Raw genomic sequence first — 20,505 nt, 5'->3', positions numbered from 1 at the left:
ATGATATCCACCTAGATGAACACATGTTTATGTCATTAATGGACGAGAACAAAACATTGAATGCATATATAGCGTAGGATGAAATTTGTGATCTTAACATCGAATGGCTTGATAACCAAACGAACAAACCCAAATGTGATGGTGAAATAAAGTAAGCCGAATGCTTGAAAGAATCTCTAAAGTTTCTTGATAAGAATAGTAAGACCGAAAAATTGATGTTTCTAGAAAAAAGAATGGGCATGAATGAAGAACTAGTATGCATCATTAAGATACGCAATACCCATCATTCAAGAACATGTTTCGTTTTTGACTTTATAAGATTCAAACTTCGTACGTGTAGACGTAAATTGGACATCGATTCACTCATCTTTTTCCAATATGTTTGAAGTTTTTTTTCCTTTTATTTATCTCACATTTATAACTTAAACGTAGGTATAATCTTTTCACATGACAAAAATAGTTTTTGATCATTTTAGCTCGTAAGATACCAAAAAGCAAATTGCCAATCGTTTTGGACATAAAAAATATATATATGTTGGATTAGGTTGCATCATTGCATGTATATATGGTGGTGGAATTTTAACTTAAAAGTAATAATAAACAAGAGATAAATTTATTTATTATGATAAGATCTTTAAAATTGTAAATGTAGATGCTTTAGGTTCTTTGCCGAACGAATAAGCAGGATAAAAAGTTCTCGTCAGCGTTGCTTCCTGCCTATCTGTATGCCCTCCTTTACTCTTCTGCGAATATTCTACTCCTTTTACATAAATATTAACCGTATTCAAGACTTGTAATAAAATCTTAGTCGTTTTCAAAATATCTTCCATCTTCTTAAAGAAATAACAGTCGACTAAAAAGATATTAAGTACAAATGATGAACAATTCGTGGAAGTATAACATAACAAAATTCATTGTAATTGATTAAAGAAATATATATTGTAGGGGAAGTTACCAAATTCGTCATCATATTATTCGTAATTTCGATTGCATGAGCCTCTCAGATACAAAAACTATATCTCGATTACGAGGCATGACAAACTGTATCTAAACGTACAATTCACCACATCATATTGCTACTACTTATAACGCCAAAAGCAAACAACCAAGTAAAGAAAGATTGAACTTAATTATACTAAATATAGTAAGTATATGTATCACATGATTGAACAAGCATTAGGGTTATCGTCACTAAAAAGATATGTCATTCGCTCATCTGTAGAATTGGGGGCTGAAACAGCTTGAACAACATTCTTGACAAAACCAGCCGGAGCCCGTTTGTCGTAGGCTTGATTCACGTACGGATAACTGACCAAATTGTAAGGTATGTAGGGCCAGAATTCGGCTCTTTTTCCTGTGCTCTTTACTCTCTTTAACACCTTGTTTGGCTCCACATATCCGCTAACTGTTACTCGGCTTTGCTTTCTGTTAACGTCCACAGTCTTCACACCTTATAAAATATTAAATGAAAGCCACTTAGAAAAGCAGATCTATAGACAGATAGAGAGACAGAGTGGATGAATGTTTACCTTTCATGTTCTTAACAGCATTCTTCACTCTTCTTTCACATCCATCACAGTCCATTTTGACTTTGATTTCAACTGTCTGGTAAAGAAACCACAATCCATATTTTGCTTGTCAGATTGAAATTTAAAGAGAGAGAGAGAGAGAGAGAGAGAGAGAGAGAGAGAGAGAGGTGCCTGCATCGGTTTTCTTCTGCCTCTGATGCTGGTGCTTCTGACTGTGCAAAAGTTGGAGAGGTAATCAAGTGCACCCATTTTTTGTTAATTGCTTCCAGAAAGAAAATTTTCATACACGAGAGAGAGAGAGAGAGAGAGAGAGAGAGAGAGAGAGAGAGAGAGAGAGAGAGAGAGAGAGAGAGAGAGAGAGAGAGAGAGAGAGAGTTGTGGGTCTATATTTTTATGTGCTTAGGGCTTTGGTAGCTGGTATTTATACAAAAGCTAATTAAGCATTGCTTAAAGTTGGACCAGAAATGTAATTATATATGATCCTATCATAAAGGTATATGTAGTATGCCTATGTTATTTATTTATTTTAAGCATACAAGATTAAGAATATACATGTATAATTGTAAATGAGACTAGCATATTATTTTCGCCAATCTCATTTCACACGTTATAAACAATGATGATAACCGAAGACCAAGCCATATAGATGTGGAATAATAAGCAAACTGATCGTGGAATAATGAGCAAACCCATTCGGCTAGATAACTGCTTGAAATAATTAGATCAGATTGAAAAATATCTTACAAGATAACGCTGATATAACAAAAAAAAAAGTTTAATAAGTTTCATCACACTTTGAAATTAAGTGTTAACTTTCTTCTTTTTCGAATCTCCAATTATTATAAGTTTACATATTATATGGAACAACTGTTTTATTACTTCTACATGTTTATAAACGTGACGTTTCTTTATTCTAATTTACTTATTACTTTAAATTATTTTTATGTGTAATAACATATAAAAAGAAAACATTAATTTATGTATTTTCCTAAATTATGAACAAATCATATCTGGCGTAATAAAATCATCTTTTTGAAATTTTGTGACATAATCTAAAATCAAATATTAGAGAGCGGTGTATGCTTATACATGAGTCGGTTATATATGATTATTTGGATGTATGAATTCGTGGGTTTCATATATCACACCTCATAAGATTTAGAGCTATGACAAAATCTGGTCATATCAACGCTATAAGGAAGAGTTTTATTTGATTTAAACATATCTGAATATAAAAACAAAGAGAATAAGAGAAGCAAATCATGAAGTATTGCCCCACAAACAGCTAGCAGTGGAAAACCTTATGTCCAAGCTAGTTAGAATTGGCATAAATTTAATGATTATTCGAAACTGCTTTATGTAGGTTTCTTTACTTGTTTAATCACAACAAATGTAGTAAAGTCTTTTTCTGTTTGCTATCATTTTCATGCAGTAGAAGTGGCCTTTTCATTTTTTACAATAGTTAATAGGAATAATCATTAAATATAATCACGTTTAATTAATAAATATTACAAAATAACCGATTTTAGATAGAAAATCAGAAGGATCTCCTATTTCAAAACATAAACAGTATCTGTTCAAACTATCTATTTTGAAAACTAGGTCCAAAATATAATAAACCATAGGATTTTAAGCCCTTTTTATAACCGGCCTTATTTATTTATATCTGATTTTTCTTTTTTTTGAAACACTAAACCATATATTGAAAATAAAAACTAGCGAGTAGTTAGAAAAACAATTACAAAAAGTTTAGAAGATTTTTAGGACAATTTAACCAAGTAAACGAACATCTATAATTCCTATTTGCAAACCACAAAAACAAATACTCTTTAATAGAGTCAACGACTTCACTCTTCCTTAACTTGCCCACTTTGAACACCATACGTCATTCCTAAACCTCCAAATATACCATATTGTGGTTCAAAGAATAACATCAACCACCATTTTCTTCATAGACGACATCGTACTATTGTCATTTGAAAGAAACAATCCTAGAGTTGAATCAAGTTCCAACCAATCAATATCAAGCTAAGAGAATATTGCATTTCAAGTTCTAGCCGCCACTTGACATTGTATTTATTTCTGTACTATTTATACTTTTATAATACTTATATTTTTATTATCAATATATATCATTTACTTACTTCTTAGAAAATAAATTATATTCATTTTAATTTTTATGTGTGATCTTCATTAGATTATCATGAAATTCTGATACTATATGTGTTGATGATTATATTATATAGCATTGAGATTAAACTTTGTTGATGTTGTTAGAAACTTGAACTATTATAATATCCGGTTCATTTTTTAAATGTGATTATGATCGGGTTGTTTTAGGTAATGAAATTTCAATAGGTAGTTTTAACCTATTAAAATCATAAATACGATACCCAAGGGAATAACTCATAGATATCTACTAATTGGGTATCCGAAGAGACCCAGACCTTGTTTGAGATACAGTTTTATAATCAAGTATGAGACCAGAATCACTAATACTCATCTTGTTATCATCCCTAGCTATTGTACCACATAACACATACTACTTAAACCCCATCTACATTAAGGGAAATATAAGCACTCGATAGGACCAATTGATTCTAAATTTCCAAGTGACCAAACGAAGGATTACACAATCACCTCGAAAATGTCTTTCTTATTATTAAACAAGATATGTTAGCTAAGGAAACCTAAAAGATACAAAATGGAATCCATCCATTGATAACAAACCCTCAAACATCTAAATATTACAATCTAACTATTGTGAAAAAAGGGATAAGCTAAAATAGATATTAAAGATAATCATCGTCCACCTAGTATATCAGATAACAAAAGGGGTTCACAATACCATAACACCTGGAAATACACAAGTTTGTATATACACACCTACATATGTATGTGCATCTGCGTCATGCACACCAACATTTGTATGTAAATATGCATCGTGTATATATGCACGAGGGATGAGCATCCGGATCGAACCTTGGGCCATACCTAAACCAGGACCAATTTTATGCTATCTGACTGGTTATCAACTCATGTAATTACACTCACCGAGTTTTTCTTCTCTACCAGTTCGGTCCATCGATTTCTGGTTTTGGACCAAATTTCTATTTAATTTGTGAAATTTTTGAAAATTACATAAGTCGTTCGTTTGTTGGTGTGTGATCTTTCCTAGCATGTAGTTTAGAGATTTTACTTCATTTTAGGAATATAACTTCATCATTTTTTATTCCGTCTTAACTGAGTTATAGTCCATTGGAGTTGGGGGTATCAAAGCTGAAAGTTTTTCAGTTTTTTAGCTATTTTGTGTAATCCGTGAAATTTTTGAAATTTGCATAACTCAATTGTTTGAGGAGAGATTGACTAGAGATCTTTTTATCATGTAGTTTAAAGTTTTTACTTCATTTTATGCTAATTTCATGATTTTTGGCTCCATATTCAATGAGTTATAATTATCTGAAATCGGCATATCAAAGCTGAATGGTTTTCAGTGTTTCTCTGTAATCTATGAATTTTTAAAAAAATTGCATAACTCATTTGTTTGAATTCATGTTGATATGAGATCAAGTAAAACATAGAGTTTAGAGTTTCTACTTCATTGTAGGCTATAATTTCATCATTTCTGGTTCAGTATTCAATGAATTCTAGTCCATCAAAGAGGGAGTCAAAGCAAAACGTTTTTCCTCTTTGATGTTTTCTCTACTAACAGAACATTCTAACTTTGGTGTGATATCGAATATGGTAGTGTTCCTTGAAAAGGATATTGGTAGATAACCGAAATACACCTTTGTTTTAAGCCCCATGATAATATTTCTCCCTAAAATATTAACTTTAGCATAAAAAAGTAACTTTCGCTATTGCTTCAACGACTTATACTATACACAAAAAATGTTGCACCGGTCCAACCAGTCTAAGACACAAAAAACCAAAATAGGTATCGACATTAGTATTCTTTAATCGATTCGATCCATGCTCCTTAGAATCCTTCCAAACCAGTCTGATTCACATGCTCACCTCTATCAGAAACTCTTCCCAGCATCGTCACCTCAATCTTACCGAAATCGATCATAATACCTTTGGATTGACAAGGCACCTTACGAACTGAACGTCGTGTAATCAAAACTTGCATTAGAAGAATTTATCAACAGCCTTATCCTCATATAAAGCTTCCAGAATCCCTTACAAATGCCCAAATAATAGCTCCGACAAAATCAACATAACAATAGAACTCTCCTTTCCGAATCAGAAACATCTATATCATCCTCGGATATACCAGATTTTTTCAAAATTGTGCCACATAGCCGACTCACGACATGGACTTCTATTAGGCCAATGAACCAAAAGAACATTCGAGTCTCAAAAATTCCGTTACTAAAAGGCAGAAATGATTCACCACGAATCGAACGATACCTCCTAGCGGTAGAAACTGATGCGGAGAACACCCTCAGATCTGTCGTCACATTCGCCTCCTACATGAGTCTCACGACTCAAACTGGCACTACTTTGAACAAGGTCTTCGACACCCTAAGATAAACTAACTCATACAGACTTAAACCCTCTAGATCGAAACTGGCATGGCCACTAAGGCCCGAACAAATACTAGACTCATCTTCATCTTGGACAACCATAACTGGAAGACCGATAAATACGAAAAAACTGAAAAGAATCATGGTGCCAAACCATGCTATCTAACCTCAACCAGCTCCTTAGAATCCTCGTGATTTTACTCGATGCGTGTACAAATCTTGTGCTTCCAGTAGTACAGTCTCAATACTACCTTCCACACCTATTCTTACTTTCCTCAAGAATCATCACGAATCCTCTAAGTCACTTCCATATGACCATTATCATATACTCTTGACCTAAACAGCGTACTAAGGCACTTCCCAGGCTCTCATAGGATTCCACATCCCATATAATCACATTCTAACATTGTTCCGAATCTACTAGGAACCCTACCTTACCCTTTCTCAACCGCAAAGGAAATTTCTGCTAATGTCAATTAACTATCTTACAAATCCAATTACACACAACAAAGATTAAACAATCCTTCAACTGAAATATCATGTCCTACAATGGTTGGACTCAAAAAAAAGTTGTGTAATAGGGCCAAATCAAACATTATGAAGCTATTTCATATTCATGGCATGCAATTTAACGTATTCACTTAATACTTAACTAACATCAATATAGGTTTCACATAGCACAAAGCAAGTAACATTCGAGTAGAAAAAACCAATAGGCAATAAGGCATCATAAAGATCATGCAATCCTAACATGCAATTCCTAAAGATCCTTAGCCTACACACTATCATGCATCTCTAAAAGTTCACATATCACACACAAAAAGCATCTCTCTTCAGCAGACACTCTAGAATACAACCCTCAACAAATCCTTTGGCTACTCCTAGCATGCAATTCATACTAATAACATCAATATCATATTTAACATGTATGGATATTTTACGAATCACTTACTTGAGCTCCGACTGACTGTACACGTTGCTTACTTTTTTCATTTTTAAAATTATTATTTTCAAATGACTTGTGAAAAATATGTAGATCCTTAGTTTGAGTTTGGAATCACACGAGTGTTTATCCAAAACTTTCAAACCAGGGCTCTGATACCAACTTGTAACGTCCCATTTTTCAAAATAAATTTTTCATTTTTAAAATAGAATAAATATCCATTTTTATAAAGTTACATTCAAGTCAAACCAATTTTTCATAATCCAAAATTCCAAAATCAGATTTATAAGGAAGACAATGTGGAATCTGTCATCATAAAACTATTGATGTGTGTGTATAGTCCTGCCTTCGTAAATTGATAAGCACCTAAAAAAATTAATCTACAACTTTAAGCACAAAGCATAGCGAGTTCCCCAAAATATCACATATAGCACAACATAATAATCAACTATGGGTTATCAGTTACCCTAGTACTATCAACAGTCATGAGGACTATCGGCAGTCCTACATACAAAATACAGCACAACAATATAAACATCTACGGGTTATCAGCAACCATGTGGGTTATCAGCAAACCTAGGGACTATTGAAAGTCCTAGAGTTATCAGTAACTTAGATACACATATAACAACAATCACCAAATAAGACCAAGGTAGTCTAGCATACACACCACTATGACATAGGTAATATAGTGAGAAGACTCACCTGAACGAGGAGTTAAAATCCACTACTCTAACTCCCATAGAATCAACTACACCAGCCTCCTAAACCAATCATAAGCTAAACCTCGTACTAAGGCTCAACAACTCTCCAAGTTTAAACAAAAGTGAAATCGGTCAAAAACTCAATGGTCAACGATCAAAGTCAACAATTAAAGCCAACACAACTGATAACCACATCATGGCAATCCCTCAACAAAACATTCACAAAGAATCCACTCACCATGACATGGTAAGTAGGTTGCCATGTTGTGGGAACGGTCCAGAAACCATTTGATAGATTAAGCCCTTAATCCATTAAGTCACACACTCATCTCTTCTAGAATACTTCAAAATGTACACAAGCTTCAAAATAACCATTTCTTTTTGTACATGCATGTCCAATGCAATTCTTGAGCTTGGTAAGGTCAAAAATGGTGAAAATGAGATCAAAATCTCATGCATCGAACCAAAACTCAACGAAACTTCAGATTTAGCACACCAAAACTCAAAGGGACCCCAAGGATCCATAAAGTTTCCATCTTTATGGAATCCAATCACTCAAACTACCCCAACCATGAAGAACAATGCTTAAAATCCTGGATCTAGAAGCATGACGCATAAAGGTTGGAACTTGAGGACTTATAATGGTCTATAATATGTGCTCCAAGGTGGTAAGGAAACTTGCTTGTTGGATATATGTACTAAGAACACACCTTTTTCTTATCCAAGGCATCAATACAACACCAAAAGCTCACAAATGAATGTCAGGAGGCTCAAAGTGGTGAAAGGGAGGCTAGGGTTTCTCTCAAGAGGATTTAGATATGATAGAGGATGGAAAAATACCACCCTTTAAATACATAGAAAACCCTAAAAATACATGGGATTGGGTTGCACAGCGGTCACCTCGTAGCAACCTGCTTATGACCTCGTGGTGACTCACCACATCATGGGGAACTGCTCTGCACCTTGTGGTGACTCACCATGTTGTCGGGACCTACTCCGCACACCGTAGCGATGGGCTTTCACCCAATTCCACTCCAACTTCAAACAGTCATAATTTATTCGTTTCAACTCCCTTTTTGGTGATATTTATGTGCATGAAGGTATTGACAAGCCCCACATATCTATCTAATTACTTTTGACCAAAAACATATCAAAATAAAATCATTAATTCATGCAAGGACCCGGAAATATCGCCTTTCCCATTATACCCTTTGCTTCAAAGCACAATTCAAGGACTTTATTCACTTAACCAACATTATTAATATTTGATAGGGTCTAAACTCTATTCCTTTGAAGCCCAAGACCTATACCTGATCACATACAACCCAAAATCCCAAAATAAGAAACGTCTCGAAACTAGATGTTACAATTCTCCCCCACTCAAAATAGATTTCGTCCTTAAAATCTGTCTTGATTAGTATTTACGAAGAAAGCACCAACACATTCCATATGCATTCTTCAACCATCTAAAAAAATCGAGGAATCCACAAGGAAAAATTAAGAGACAACTAAGAACCCACCGGTGCCAATGAAAAATCCAATCGCTTAAAAATGCTCAACTACAATAACAAACCAACTCCATCCACATACTTTGCTAGACCGGGAACCAATCAGTCTAAACTCTGAAAACCAAACCTAAAGAGTAATGGTTATCTAATAGACAAACCTGCCCCTAGTCCCTTACGAGAAACACCACTAATCATACATATCGAACACTCCAGAACATCCCGATCGTGAATTTCAACCAGTCATGACCAAAAGACCTTAATTACACACTTGACTTCCTGACAACTCATCACTAACCAACACCTCCCACAAGCATAACCATGGTCAATATAGAATCTTTTGTGGCATCCAAGCTCCCAAATAATCCAAGAGACTTACCACAAACTGCATCACTGGTAACTTAACGCACTCGAAGCCTTCTCATAAAACGAACACATATCCACTAAGAAGAAACCTAATAGTGAACTACTAATATACAACCATGACTTTTCTAACAAGTCATGTTCTACAAAAGTCTGATCAAAAATTTTCTGCTACTGAGCCGTCAACCGATAATAGAAATACCTTCCTAACAACCAAAAAGTATCGCATGCCTTAAATGAAACTCGGATCAAACGGAACGACGAACCTCAATTACACCTTCAACTAGTACTACTTTGAGACCCTGGAATGACTCGCTGATGTTGAGGATGAATGCAATTGTTAGATTAAGGTGTCTAAGCTCATAAATGAATTCGTATAAACTTGAAAATATTAGCAAAGTCCTTTTGGCTTTCCTACATAACCAGAAATAGCTACAAATGATATTATGAGAGAGAGAGAGAGAGAGAAATGGTTTTTAATATATATATATATATATATATATATATATATATATATATATATATATATATAATGTGATTAGTATATTAACTAGGAATATATATTCGATATGTTAATTTGTTATATGATTAATAAATTAACATGACATCAATACTTAAATAATTGATTTATTAATTTATATGATTAATAAACTAATAAGAAATCAATTAGAAATCAGTAATTAATAATTAGAATTCATCTAGAATTAATTTCGGATTAATTAGAATTCATTAAAGGTGCAAGGCGTGAATTGTAATTATTCAATAGTTGGACAAAAAATCAATTCTAGAATCATCCAAGCGGTGAACAAAATTGGAAGTCTTTTAGCGTTTCCAGAAGCCTCCTAGTTACACAAAAGGAAAGGATTTAAATTAGGATTAAATCTATTATTTAATTAATTCAGATTCTGCTTTGCTTGCAAGTTACCTAAACTATAAATATGACCCAAGACCATCAAATTTCATTCATGAGATTCCTAGGAGTATTAGGAACGAAATTTCCTTCTTCTTCCTCTCTCTCCTCTTCATTCTAGGATTTCAAGGATTTTGGGTGTGAGTCATCAGAGGCACGAGATTTCTAGTTTTTACTTTCTAGAGCTTGTTGAAAAAGGATTTTATTGATTATTTACAACAATAATCGAAAGGAGTGTAAACCCTAATCCCTTTCTGAATTTCGAAAATCATAGAGTACTCCTAAGGTTCTTGATGTTCAATTATTTGTTGCAAATCGATAGAGAAAACTTAAATCCAATAGGTTGCCTGTGAGCTTAGGGTTAAGTTTTTTCTGTCACATATTTTTTGTAACCTATAAAAATTATCAGTTGTATTAGAGTCATTGTTTTCAATTGATCTTGCACAATGTTGAATAGATAAAAATTAAGGTTTATAGAAATTAAACCCTAAGGAGGCATTTTTTTGAAAATTGCTAGGGTTCTTGAAACCCTAGCCTCCACCATTAGATTTTTGAAATTTTCTAGGGTTATAGAACCCCTAACCTCCTAAGCCTATTTTTGAAAATTTGGGGAGCCTTAGGGCGTACCTTGTTTCCTTATTTGTTACTTAAAAATCCTTAAAATTTGAACAATTAAAACCTAGTAAACCCTAGCCCTATATTCGAAAATTAGGGGGCTTTGTATTAGAATTAAATTTGAATTGTTTTATTAATTGATTAGTTATAAATAGTTATTTAATCCATAATGATTTAATTAATTTAATTAATTGTTTAATTAAAAATAAAGATAACACTACAAGAAAGCATGGCCTCTACCGACACATGTTATGTGTTGGTAAAAGCCTTATATGTGTTGGAAATAAGTTTTGCCTACACATAAGTTAAGTGTCACTCTGTGTTAGCTCATGCCTATTGAAATAGATCATTACCGACACATAGTTTATGTGTATCTAAAGAGTAATATATATCTACACATGTATGTGTGGCTAAAAGTAATAAGTATGTGTGGGTAGAAGTATTTTGATTTGTTTAAGATGTCAATAACGTGGCCATTGATGTGGCTGTTGACATGGCCGCTCACGTGGTCTGCAAGGATGATGTGGTCAATGATGTGTCTTAAAACTATGTGTGGGTAATAGTATTTTATGTGTAGGTATCAAGTCTGACATGTGTTGGTAAAATATATTTATATGTGGTATTAAAAACGATGTATGTAGGTAATAATATTCAGATATATACAAAATAAATACAAACATTTATATAAATAAAAACATGCACTAAAAATATCATTATAAATTAAAATTTGTCTAACATAATAATTCAAACTACAAGAAAATTACAAGTTATAAAAATTAAAATTATTAAACTACCATATATCAGCTAGTCATATGTAGTTACTTTAAAATGCTAAAAATTCTTGAATGTTCATTTCATATCATCATACCTATTAGCATTTTCATCACATATATCACAAGATTGTCCTAAATGAGTGTGTTTAGATACGACGCTCTGATGTTTCACCGTGAGATCGTCCTGATGACGTGCTTTGAGGATTCATGATGTGCATAGAGGATAAGGCATGATATTTCTCTCGGCCAAAATTCGCTCTATAGATGCACATTTTCCTTTCAATGTTTCCAATTCATCCACAAATTCATCGTTACTAGAACACTTAGAGTTCTTAGAAGAACTCACGGTGTTACCATCGACAACAAGATCAGGTCCCCACTCGAAAAACGTATGAAGCTTCTTCCAAGTAATCCATATTCAACTACAGAAATGAGCAACTAAACTTACATATTTGCAGCCATATCCAAAGATATCCAACCTTTTTCTTCATCCGAATAATGGGTAGGATTAAGGTATAATGTTATTCTCATATTTCTTTTATTTCATGAATGAACTTCTTGGTGAGTTCAAGTTCTAACAGAGAGCTACCCACAAATTCCAAAATACCGCAAATGGTGTAAACATCTATTCAACTATGAACCTACACTACTAGAAAAACAGCCTTTTACGACGCTCATTGCGCGTCGTAAAAGGCTCAGACGACGCGCAAATGTGTGTTAAGAAAGGCCCTGTCATAAAGAGAGACGATGCGGTTTTGCGCATCGTCTATAGACGACGCACATTTACGACGCGCAATTATGACGCGCGTTTACGACACGCAATGCGTATCAAGGAAGGCCCTGTCATAAACGAAGACGACACGCATCCGCGTGTCGTAAACTTATGACACGCGTGTTAATGACACACAATTCGTATCAAGAAAGGTCATGTCATAAATGAAGATGACACACATTTTTGCGTATCAGAATTTTAAATGTTTAAAAAAATATTATTTATAGATTTACTAATTTTCAAATTAAATAATACATTAAAAATCTCATAATACAAAATAAAATACCATAAATAACAAAGATAATTCATTTCACTAATATGTCAAATACAAATAATTATTCCAAAAGTGAGTAAATGTTATAAAAAAATGAACTCATTTATATACAATTGCATCATCTAGCTTACTATCTGCCAACAACTCTCTGTGTGTTTACTTTTGCTTGAGTCTCGTTTCCTCCAAAGCTTCTAGCCATGCCAAAATATGATATCTTGAGTCTCGTTTCAAGAACCAAAATCACCTTCAATCACTACTATTAAGGAACACCTTCTTGTTTCTACTTCTTATCATATCCAGAATCCACAAGAATCGCCCCAGCTAGAGACTCTATCACATCTCCAAGTACCTATTTACAATAATACCCCCGAACAAAAAGTAAAAAAGTAACATAAAGTTATAAAAAGAACACTAACCTTAGGAAAACTTGTCTTGAACTCCCATCCGAAAGTAGTTTTCAAGAACAACTGGTCAAATTCATGAACATCTGCATTTAGCATACTATGAAATAAATACATGTTTTTCAGATTCAGAGCAATCATCCACAACTCCTTGCTTGTTTCTGAAAAAATAACAACAACAATAATCATAAGATTTCTGATGTAAATTATATTTTTTATCCAAAAAGTTTAGTTGGTTTTTTGCAATTTTGGTCTTTATTATGATGTTTGCTAACAACTTTGGTCCTTGAGCTGTTAAATCGAACTCTGAGATATTGATTTTTTTTTCAAAATGACCATTTTGCCCTTTGACTAAAATATATATATATATATATATATATATATATATATATATATATATATATATATATATATATATAAAACAAAATTAGCATACCCACAAGGACCAAATTGGTAACTTTCCACAAATTTTTAAATAACGCTTAATACAATTTATATTGCTTTCTCAATTTTGGTCCAGGGACAAAATGGTCACTTTGAATAAATTAACAGCTTTAACAATCTAAGGACCAAAAACATTACAAAATTTAAAAATAAAAAATGAACGTGCAAAAGAAAATTTTGGGACTAAAACAACAAAAATCAACTAAGCTCAAGGACCAAAAGTATAAACTACTCTAAACTCTTTATAATATTAGACTGAATTAGTGGTCCCTGTGTATATAGCTGACTTATGCAATTTTGGTTCCAAAAAGTTATTTTGCAAGATTGGTCATTTGATGAGATTATTGTAATAATTTTGATTTTTTTGTTAAGTAAAATGACTAATTTAGTCCCAAGTAATAGCTAACTTTGGCAATTTTTCCCCGAAAAATAGTTCTTTTACTTGCAATAGGGACCACATTTGTTGCAAACCCTCAAAAAAGAACCAAAAATGTAAAAGAAGACTTTCAGTGACCATAACTGATAATAAATTAGTGTTACTCAAGGACCAAACATGTAATATACTCAAAAATTAATCATAACAACAAAAAAGTAATAGAACCTTTGTCTTTGTCTGTGTTGTGTCTGCTTTTCTGAAGAGCATTTCTACCTGTAAAAAGTTTTCTAGCAGCAAAAAACATTTCTTCTTCATGTCTCAAGTCAATGCCATGTCTTCAATTTTTAACAAACTACTTTTACCATTTTACCCTTCGCCAAAATCAACAGGCTTTTGCAACTTTGTGATGTTGCGATCAATAAGTACTCTCAACAAAATCAATTGAAATTGCTTTGTTAGAATTATCTGGAAAAAAAAAAACATATTAAAGTGGAATGTTCATTATTTAATACCCATAATAGCTATTTTATGATAAGATCTTAAAAACTTTGTATTTCCAACCTTCTGCTAAGTCTATGTCACAACTTCCATATGATACCAAGGTGCAAGAAATTGAGTCATAGGGTTCAGCTACTGCTGCAACTGTAAGCCGTTCCATCACAAGCACCTTTTCAGAATAACAACACTGATTTAGAACTAAGGGTTTGTCTGGTATAATGGAATGGAATATTACACTCCATTGTCATGTTTGGTTGGCTGTAAAGAATGGAATAAGTCATGTTGTTTGCTATATGTAATTAAAAAACTACATGGAAGTAAAATGATAAATAAAGGAAAATGTTAGCTTTTTTATACGACTGAATAAATCGCATATAAACATATTTCATGTTTGAAATATATATTATATGCATCGAATGGTCACTTTATTTATTATAACGATTTCTTTTCCCACTACACATATGAATTGAAAGAAATTTAAATATGATTTTGTGATTTTGAAACATGATTATGAATCTGTTGATCATTGATTTGATTTTGTTACCTGTGTAATGTCCTTAATTAGTTTTTGTACTTCATAAACATCCTTTGTGATAAGATCCATTCGTTATATAAAAGAAAAATCTTCATCAATGTCTGAATCATTCTGTAGACTCCAATAGACAGTTAAATAAACAAAAAGGATCACACACAGTAAAAGGAATAAATTTTGTAAATGTATGCTTACCATGCCAGGTTAGATTCTAGCGCAAGATATTGAAGCCTGTAATTATATATAATTAACATTTTAGTCATCCAAAACTCAGATTAAAGAAATGGTTTATAGAAAATGGACAGCTTATGTTGAAGTGACAACTAATGGAAGCCTTGATGAAAAAGTCACTGGTTATGAACTAGCATTGGGTGTCCAAATGTATGTGTTGTGATTTGTGACATAACCACCACAAAAAGACCATGTGGTGTTGGTGTTGGTGGTGGTGGTGGTGGAGGTAGGGGAGGTGGGGGTGGTGGGGCGGTGGTGGTGGCAGTGGTGATGAAAAAAGAAATATCACACAGGGTTAGAACTTAGAAAACATCTTTCAAAATCAGAAGCTGTTTTTTTGTCTTTTGGAAAAAGAGGTCAAAAAGACTTTTTTTTATGTATTTTTGCATGGGATTAGAATGATTAAGTCCTACCATCATAGTACTACAGCCATCAGCCACCTTGCACCCAACCATTAAATCAACATGTTCCATCATTTTTTTTAAAGTTACATTATCTACCCTTGAAAACTAAAGAATCGAATACAACACAATGTAATCAACAGAAATTTATGAAAACTTACAGTGTGACTCTCGCCAATCATACTTGATTCATCAGTAGAAAGAGAGTAACCAGAAATGAAAATCCCATCAGCTGGAACTTGGTTTATGAATGAAATGTAAATAAGCATAAAAACGGAAATCACAAGAAATGAGAAACATATTACCTGGTCGCCTATCATAAGATGTATGACATCACCCAAAACAATATCAAATATTTAAATCATCATCCTCCTTCCACCTCTTACAACCTTGCAGTATCATATCTTTATTTATGAACAAAGAAAAATATGATTGTATGAAAAGATCAATACATTGATTAAAAACCCACCTGACACTGTATGTTCTGCTTCTCCTCATTCAAGTTTTGAAATTTAAGTGAACTTTTATACTCATGCATGCCGACGATGAGCTTGGTCTTCAAACAAAACTAGCTAAACAGGGACAAAAGCTATGATAACAACTTTAATTTGACTATAATACCCTTCAATCTGATGATAAATACCCTTCAATCTTGATATCAATGCAAACAAAACCAACTAAAAAGGGACAAAAGCTATGATAACAACTTTATTATGATAACTTTAATTTGACTATAATACCCTTCAGCTATAGTTTACCAACTCCGTTTTTAACAGGACTTGCACATATAAATCAATCTTCATCACATGCAACTCCACCATGGCATTGCTCAAAATTAACGAGAATTTAAAAATATATATATATATAATCATTAGATAGTACAAACAGTTTGATCATGTAAAAGCAAATTGTTTGAAATCAAAGTTCAAAGTAGGTCTCCTTTCAAAAAGCTTCTCCATTGTTTGAAACTGTTTCTCAAATATGAGGTTGTTGTCATCCCTGTATGTTCCATCACTTCTCCAAACAAGAAAAAACCATATTTCATCCCTCTAACATCTCTAAAACTGATAATTATGGTGTTCATAATAGAAAAGAACACTAGAAGGTGAATCAATGGTGAAAAGCGGAGAATGTAGATGACGGTTTAACAGAGATATCCAAAATCGATTTTAGAATTTCATACCAATCGATTTCAAAAACGATTTCATGAATCGATCCAAAGCAATTCCGCTAACTGATTTCCACAAACCTACCAAATTGATTTCATGAAATTGATTGGAGCATCGGATAAACAGAAAGAGGTCCGGTGTTGGTGGAAGGAGATAAGATGTGCGATAGATAGATTGAACAGGATGGAGAATATGCATCTAGTTGAAGGGAAAAGTGAGTAAATATTTCCAGTCAGCGACTTTGCAAGTATGATTCTGTCAGACACTCATGGACCGAGTAAACAGACATGGCTAATCCCACCGCTATTCCACCAATGTAGAAGTAGGCAGCAACGGCGACCACCGGAGAGGAAGGGAGGAGAAAGAATACCGATAAGAAAAGGAAGAGGAAGAAAAGAAAAATTGTACGTACCGTAGGTTTCTTGAGAGCAAAAGTGGTCTGAGGGTTGCGTTTTGCCCTGATTGGCTCCCAATTACCATAAAGGGTTTGGGTTATGCTATTTATTTGAATCCCCTGGTTTAAGAATGTTCTATTTTACACACCATAAACTCTCTCTGTAGCTCCACCATCGTTGGTGTAAATGTGAAAGAACCCACGAAACCATCCTCTATTGTAGCATATTTTTTCGGTACTTATTTAATTGTGTGTCGATGAGGGTAGCAACATAATGAACGAACCTGCAAGAAAACACAATTTGGGTGAGAATCAAGAAAGCACCATATATCATTCTCAAAGTTCTTTTTCCGGCTGTTATTAATTTGAGAGAAGAAGCAGGAGATAGACAATCCATGTTGAATAACTTACCTGAAGTGGATTTCAAGACTCTTTCCATGCAAAGTTTTGAGATTACGTCTGACTTTTTCTACTAATTAATCGAATTGATCCCTAGGTTTTTGTTCCGCCTGAAGGTGAAGACTTTTGATACGAAATCAGAACCTACCTCCACCTCTGTATTGGTTGAATGTTGGAAGAAACTGAAAACCGATTCATGATCGACTGTGAGAACGTGGGTGAAGGCGAAGGCCCTAGGGCTTCTTGTTGCTAATTCAAAGATCAACATCGATGGTAGAAGGTGGAGGCATTAGTAGAGGGAACAATCTAAAAAGAGAGGAGATCGAACCATTTAGTGTGAGGTTCGATTTGGAAGAAATCTCAAACCCTTAACCTTAAACATGATGTGAAGCGATTGATCCATTATTTTCTTCGCCTACGTCAATTCCTTGGGCTCACATAATCGGACGATGGTGGTAAATGAAGCATTCTTCGAGAAGGAAGGTGCATCGCTACAGTTTGAGGCTAGAAGAGGCAATAAGGATTGGAGGTCGTGGATGTGGATGAGGGGTGGAGACGAGGGAGAAGAAGGTGGGGGTTTAAAAATTTTGGGGATTTCATTTTCCCTCCGAGACGCGCGTTTCTTAAAAAAATATAAAACGACATTCACAGACGACGCACAAGTGCCTTCCGTTTTTTTAATATTTTTACATGAGGCACTAATTTAAGGGCACTCAGTAATGCGCGACCTAAATCCTTAAAATTTTTGAAGAGATGACACTTTTTTAATGTCGCTCTCTAATGCGTAACATAAATCAAATAGCGTCGTGTTTTACGCGTCGTAAAAGGGTCTTTTTCTTGTAGTGCTAATCAATAACAATTAATGTCATTTACACATGCAAAGCTACAAAAACTGAGAAACACCATGATCCTTCGATTATGTACAAAAAGTCATATACCACTAACATATGGTAAAATATATACTTTAATTCTACTAAAATATATACTTTAATTCACAAGGAAACACATATCTTTGCAAAGACTGTTCAAAGCAATAGAAATCTAAATGGGCTAATGACTCTAAGTTTGCAAGTAAAACCAACAAAGTATTCATGTTTAAGGTTCAAATCATTCTATTTAAAGAAAAAGATAAATGTAAACAGTCGATAATAATTATGTAAATCGTAGAAGGTGAAAACATGAACAACGGATTGTGAAGACCGGAGAACAATTGAGTATTCGTACCTTGATTCTTAAATCTCGTTTTTCCCTGTGATCCCTGGACGAGCCTCCACTGTGTGTTAGGGTTTTGTGAAGTTTCTTGGGATGATAAATATGAATCAGCAAAATCATTATTTTCGGAAAGGACTCTGATTTCAAATCGAATCGTAAAAATAGAAGGGGATTACCCCCAATTACTACACAATGATGATCTCCAATCTGTTTCTTTTAATTTTTATGTTAATTTTCTTTTAAATGTTGTTTCAATTCTTTGTGGATGATTGATTTGCAACATCAATTTTTTTAATTTAAAAATTTAATGAAATATTTATTAACTAATAGTATCGTATATGTTGTCGGTTGCTAAAATTTTAAAAATTAACCCACATATACATTTGAATTATACATATGAGAAATTAAATATCCTCTTATTTTTTGTTCCTACAAATCTTCATATCCAATTAAATAGTGACATATGTAATATTTAATGTTCATTTAATGATATTTTAATATACTAATATGACACATATTATTATTTAATTAGGTAGGAGGATTTGTAGTAACAAAATTAAGAGGATATTTAATTTCTCTCTCTCTCTCTCTCTATATATATATATATATATATAACTATTCTAATAAAAGAATAGGTTGATTCTCCTTTTGTCATGTGTCACATTATTAAACTTCTTAATTAATATCATGTCATATGACAACCTATTAATTCTCCATTTAAAAATTCAAATTTTAAAGTTTTCACTTTAAGTACATTAAATTAAATAACATTAGAATAAAAATAAAATAAAATTAATACAGATTATAAACTCACGTACTTATTTAAATTAACGCTTATAATTTTATATAACTAAAAAAATATTTCTTAATTAATAATTTATTTAAAATAATTTATTAATGATTTTAAGTTTTTATTACGAAAGTTTAATTAATTTTATAACCGTGGTTTCCACGGGTTATAAACTAATATATATATATATATATATATATATATATATATATATATATATATATATATATATATATATATATATATATATATATACACTCACTAATAAAAGAGGATCTCTTTGACACGTGGCACTTCCAACTTTAATATTTCTACAAAGTTAATTGACTATTTTGCCCTCATTTATTTAAATTCGGTATACATATTAATTTCCACCAATTTTCAGCAATTGTAATCTTTAAATCTGTTAAGTTTGAATCAATCCCAAAAAATAAGCAATCAAAATTATGTATTTAATTTAAATTACATAATAATAGTGCAATCCCTTATGTTTAGAAATTATATTTGAAAATTTGCATATCCTAAATTGGCAATTATTTAAGATTTCTTTGAGTCAATGTAATTAATGATAAATCAGCAAGTAATCTTCTTTAAAATTGAAATTGATTACTCGTGGTTCCCACGAATTGTAACCTTGTGTGTGTATGTCTATATATATATATATATATATATATATATATATATATATATATATATATATATATATATATATATATATATATATATATATTAATGTTAATG

The 20,505-nt window shown here is 32.7% G+C and overlaps 1 protein-coding gene across 1 annotated transcript; it reads right to left on the bottom strand.

Annotated features, from left to right (window-relative positions):
* Positions 1–951: 951 nt before the first annotated feature.
* On the bottom strand, positions 952–1,868 carry LOC111902378 (heavy metal-associated isoprenylated plant protein 21). Its single transcript, XM_023898221.3, has 3 exons — positions 1,701–1,868; positions 1,530–1,605; positions 952–1,450 (listed from the first exon to the last, which is right to left on the bottom strand). The coding sequence occupies exons 1-3, from the start codon at positions 1,776–1,778 to the stop codon at positions 1,158–1,160; spliced, it is 447 nt and encodes a 148-aa protein (XP_023753989.1). The 5' UTR covers positions 1,779–1,868; the 3' UTR covers positions 952–1,157.
* Positions 1,869–20,505: the final 18,637 nt, after the last annotated feature.

The sequence above is a fragment of the Lactuca sativa genome, chromosome 3 (genome assembly GCF_002870075.4).
Source record: "Lactuca sativa cultivar Salinas chromosome 3, Lsat_Salinas_v11, whole genome shotgun sequence".
NCBI classification, from domain to species: domain Eukaryota; kingdom Viridiplantae; phylum Streptophyta; class Magnoliopsida; order Asterales; family Asteraceae; genus Lactuca; species Lactuca sativa.
This window is presented reverse-complemented; position numbering and strand designations above follow the sequence as displayed.

Excerpts from the sequence above, each read along its gene's own strand:
- LOC111902378 (XM_023898221.3), bottom strand. The coding sequence starts at position 1,778 with ATGGGTGCACTTGATTACCTCTCCAACTTTTGCACAGTCAGAAGCACC. Across the intron at positions 1,606-1,700 it reads GCAGAAGAAAACCGATGCAG|ACAGTTGAAATCAAAGTCAA; the intron begins GCACCTCTCTCT and ends TTTCTTTACCAG. Across the intron at positions 1,451-1,529 it reads TGCTGTTAAGAACATGAAAG|GTGTGAAGACTGTGGACGTT; the intron begins GTAAACATTCAT and ends ATATTTTATAAG.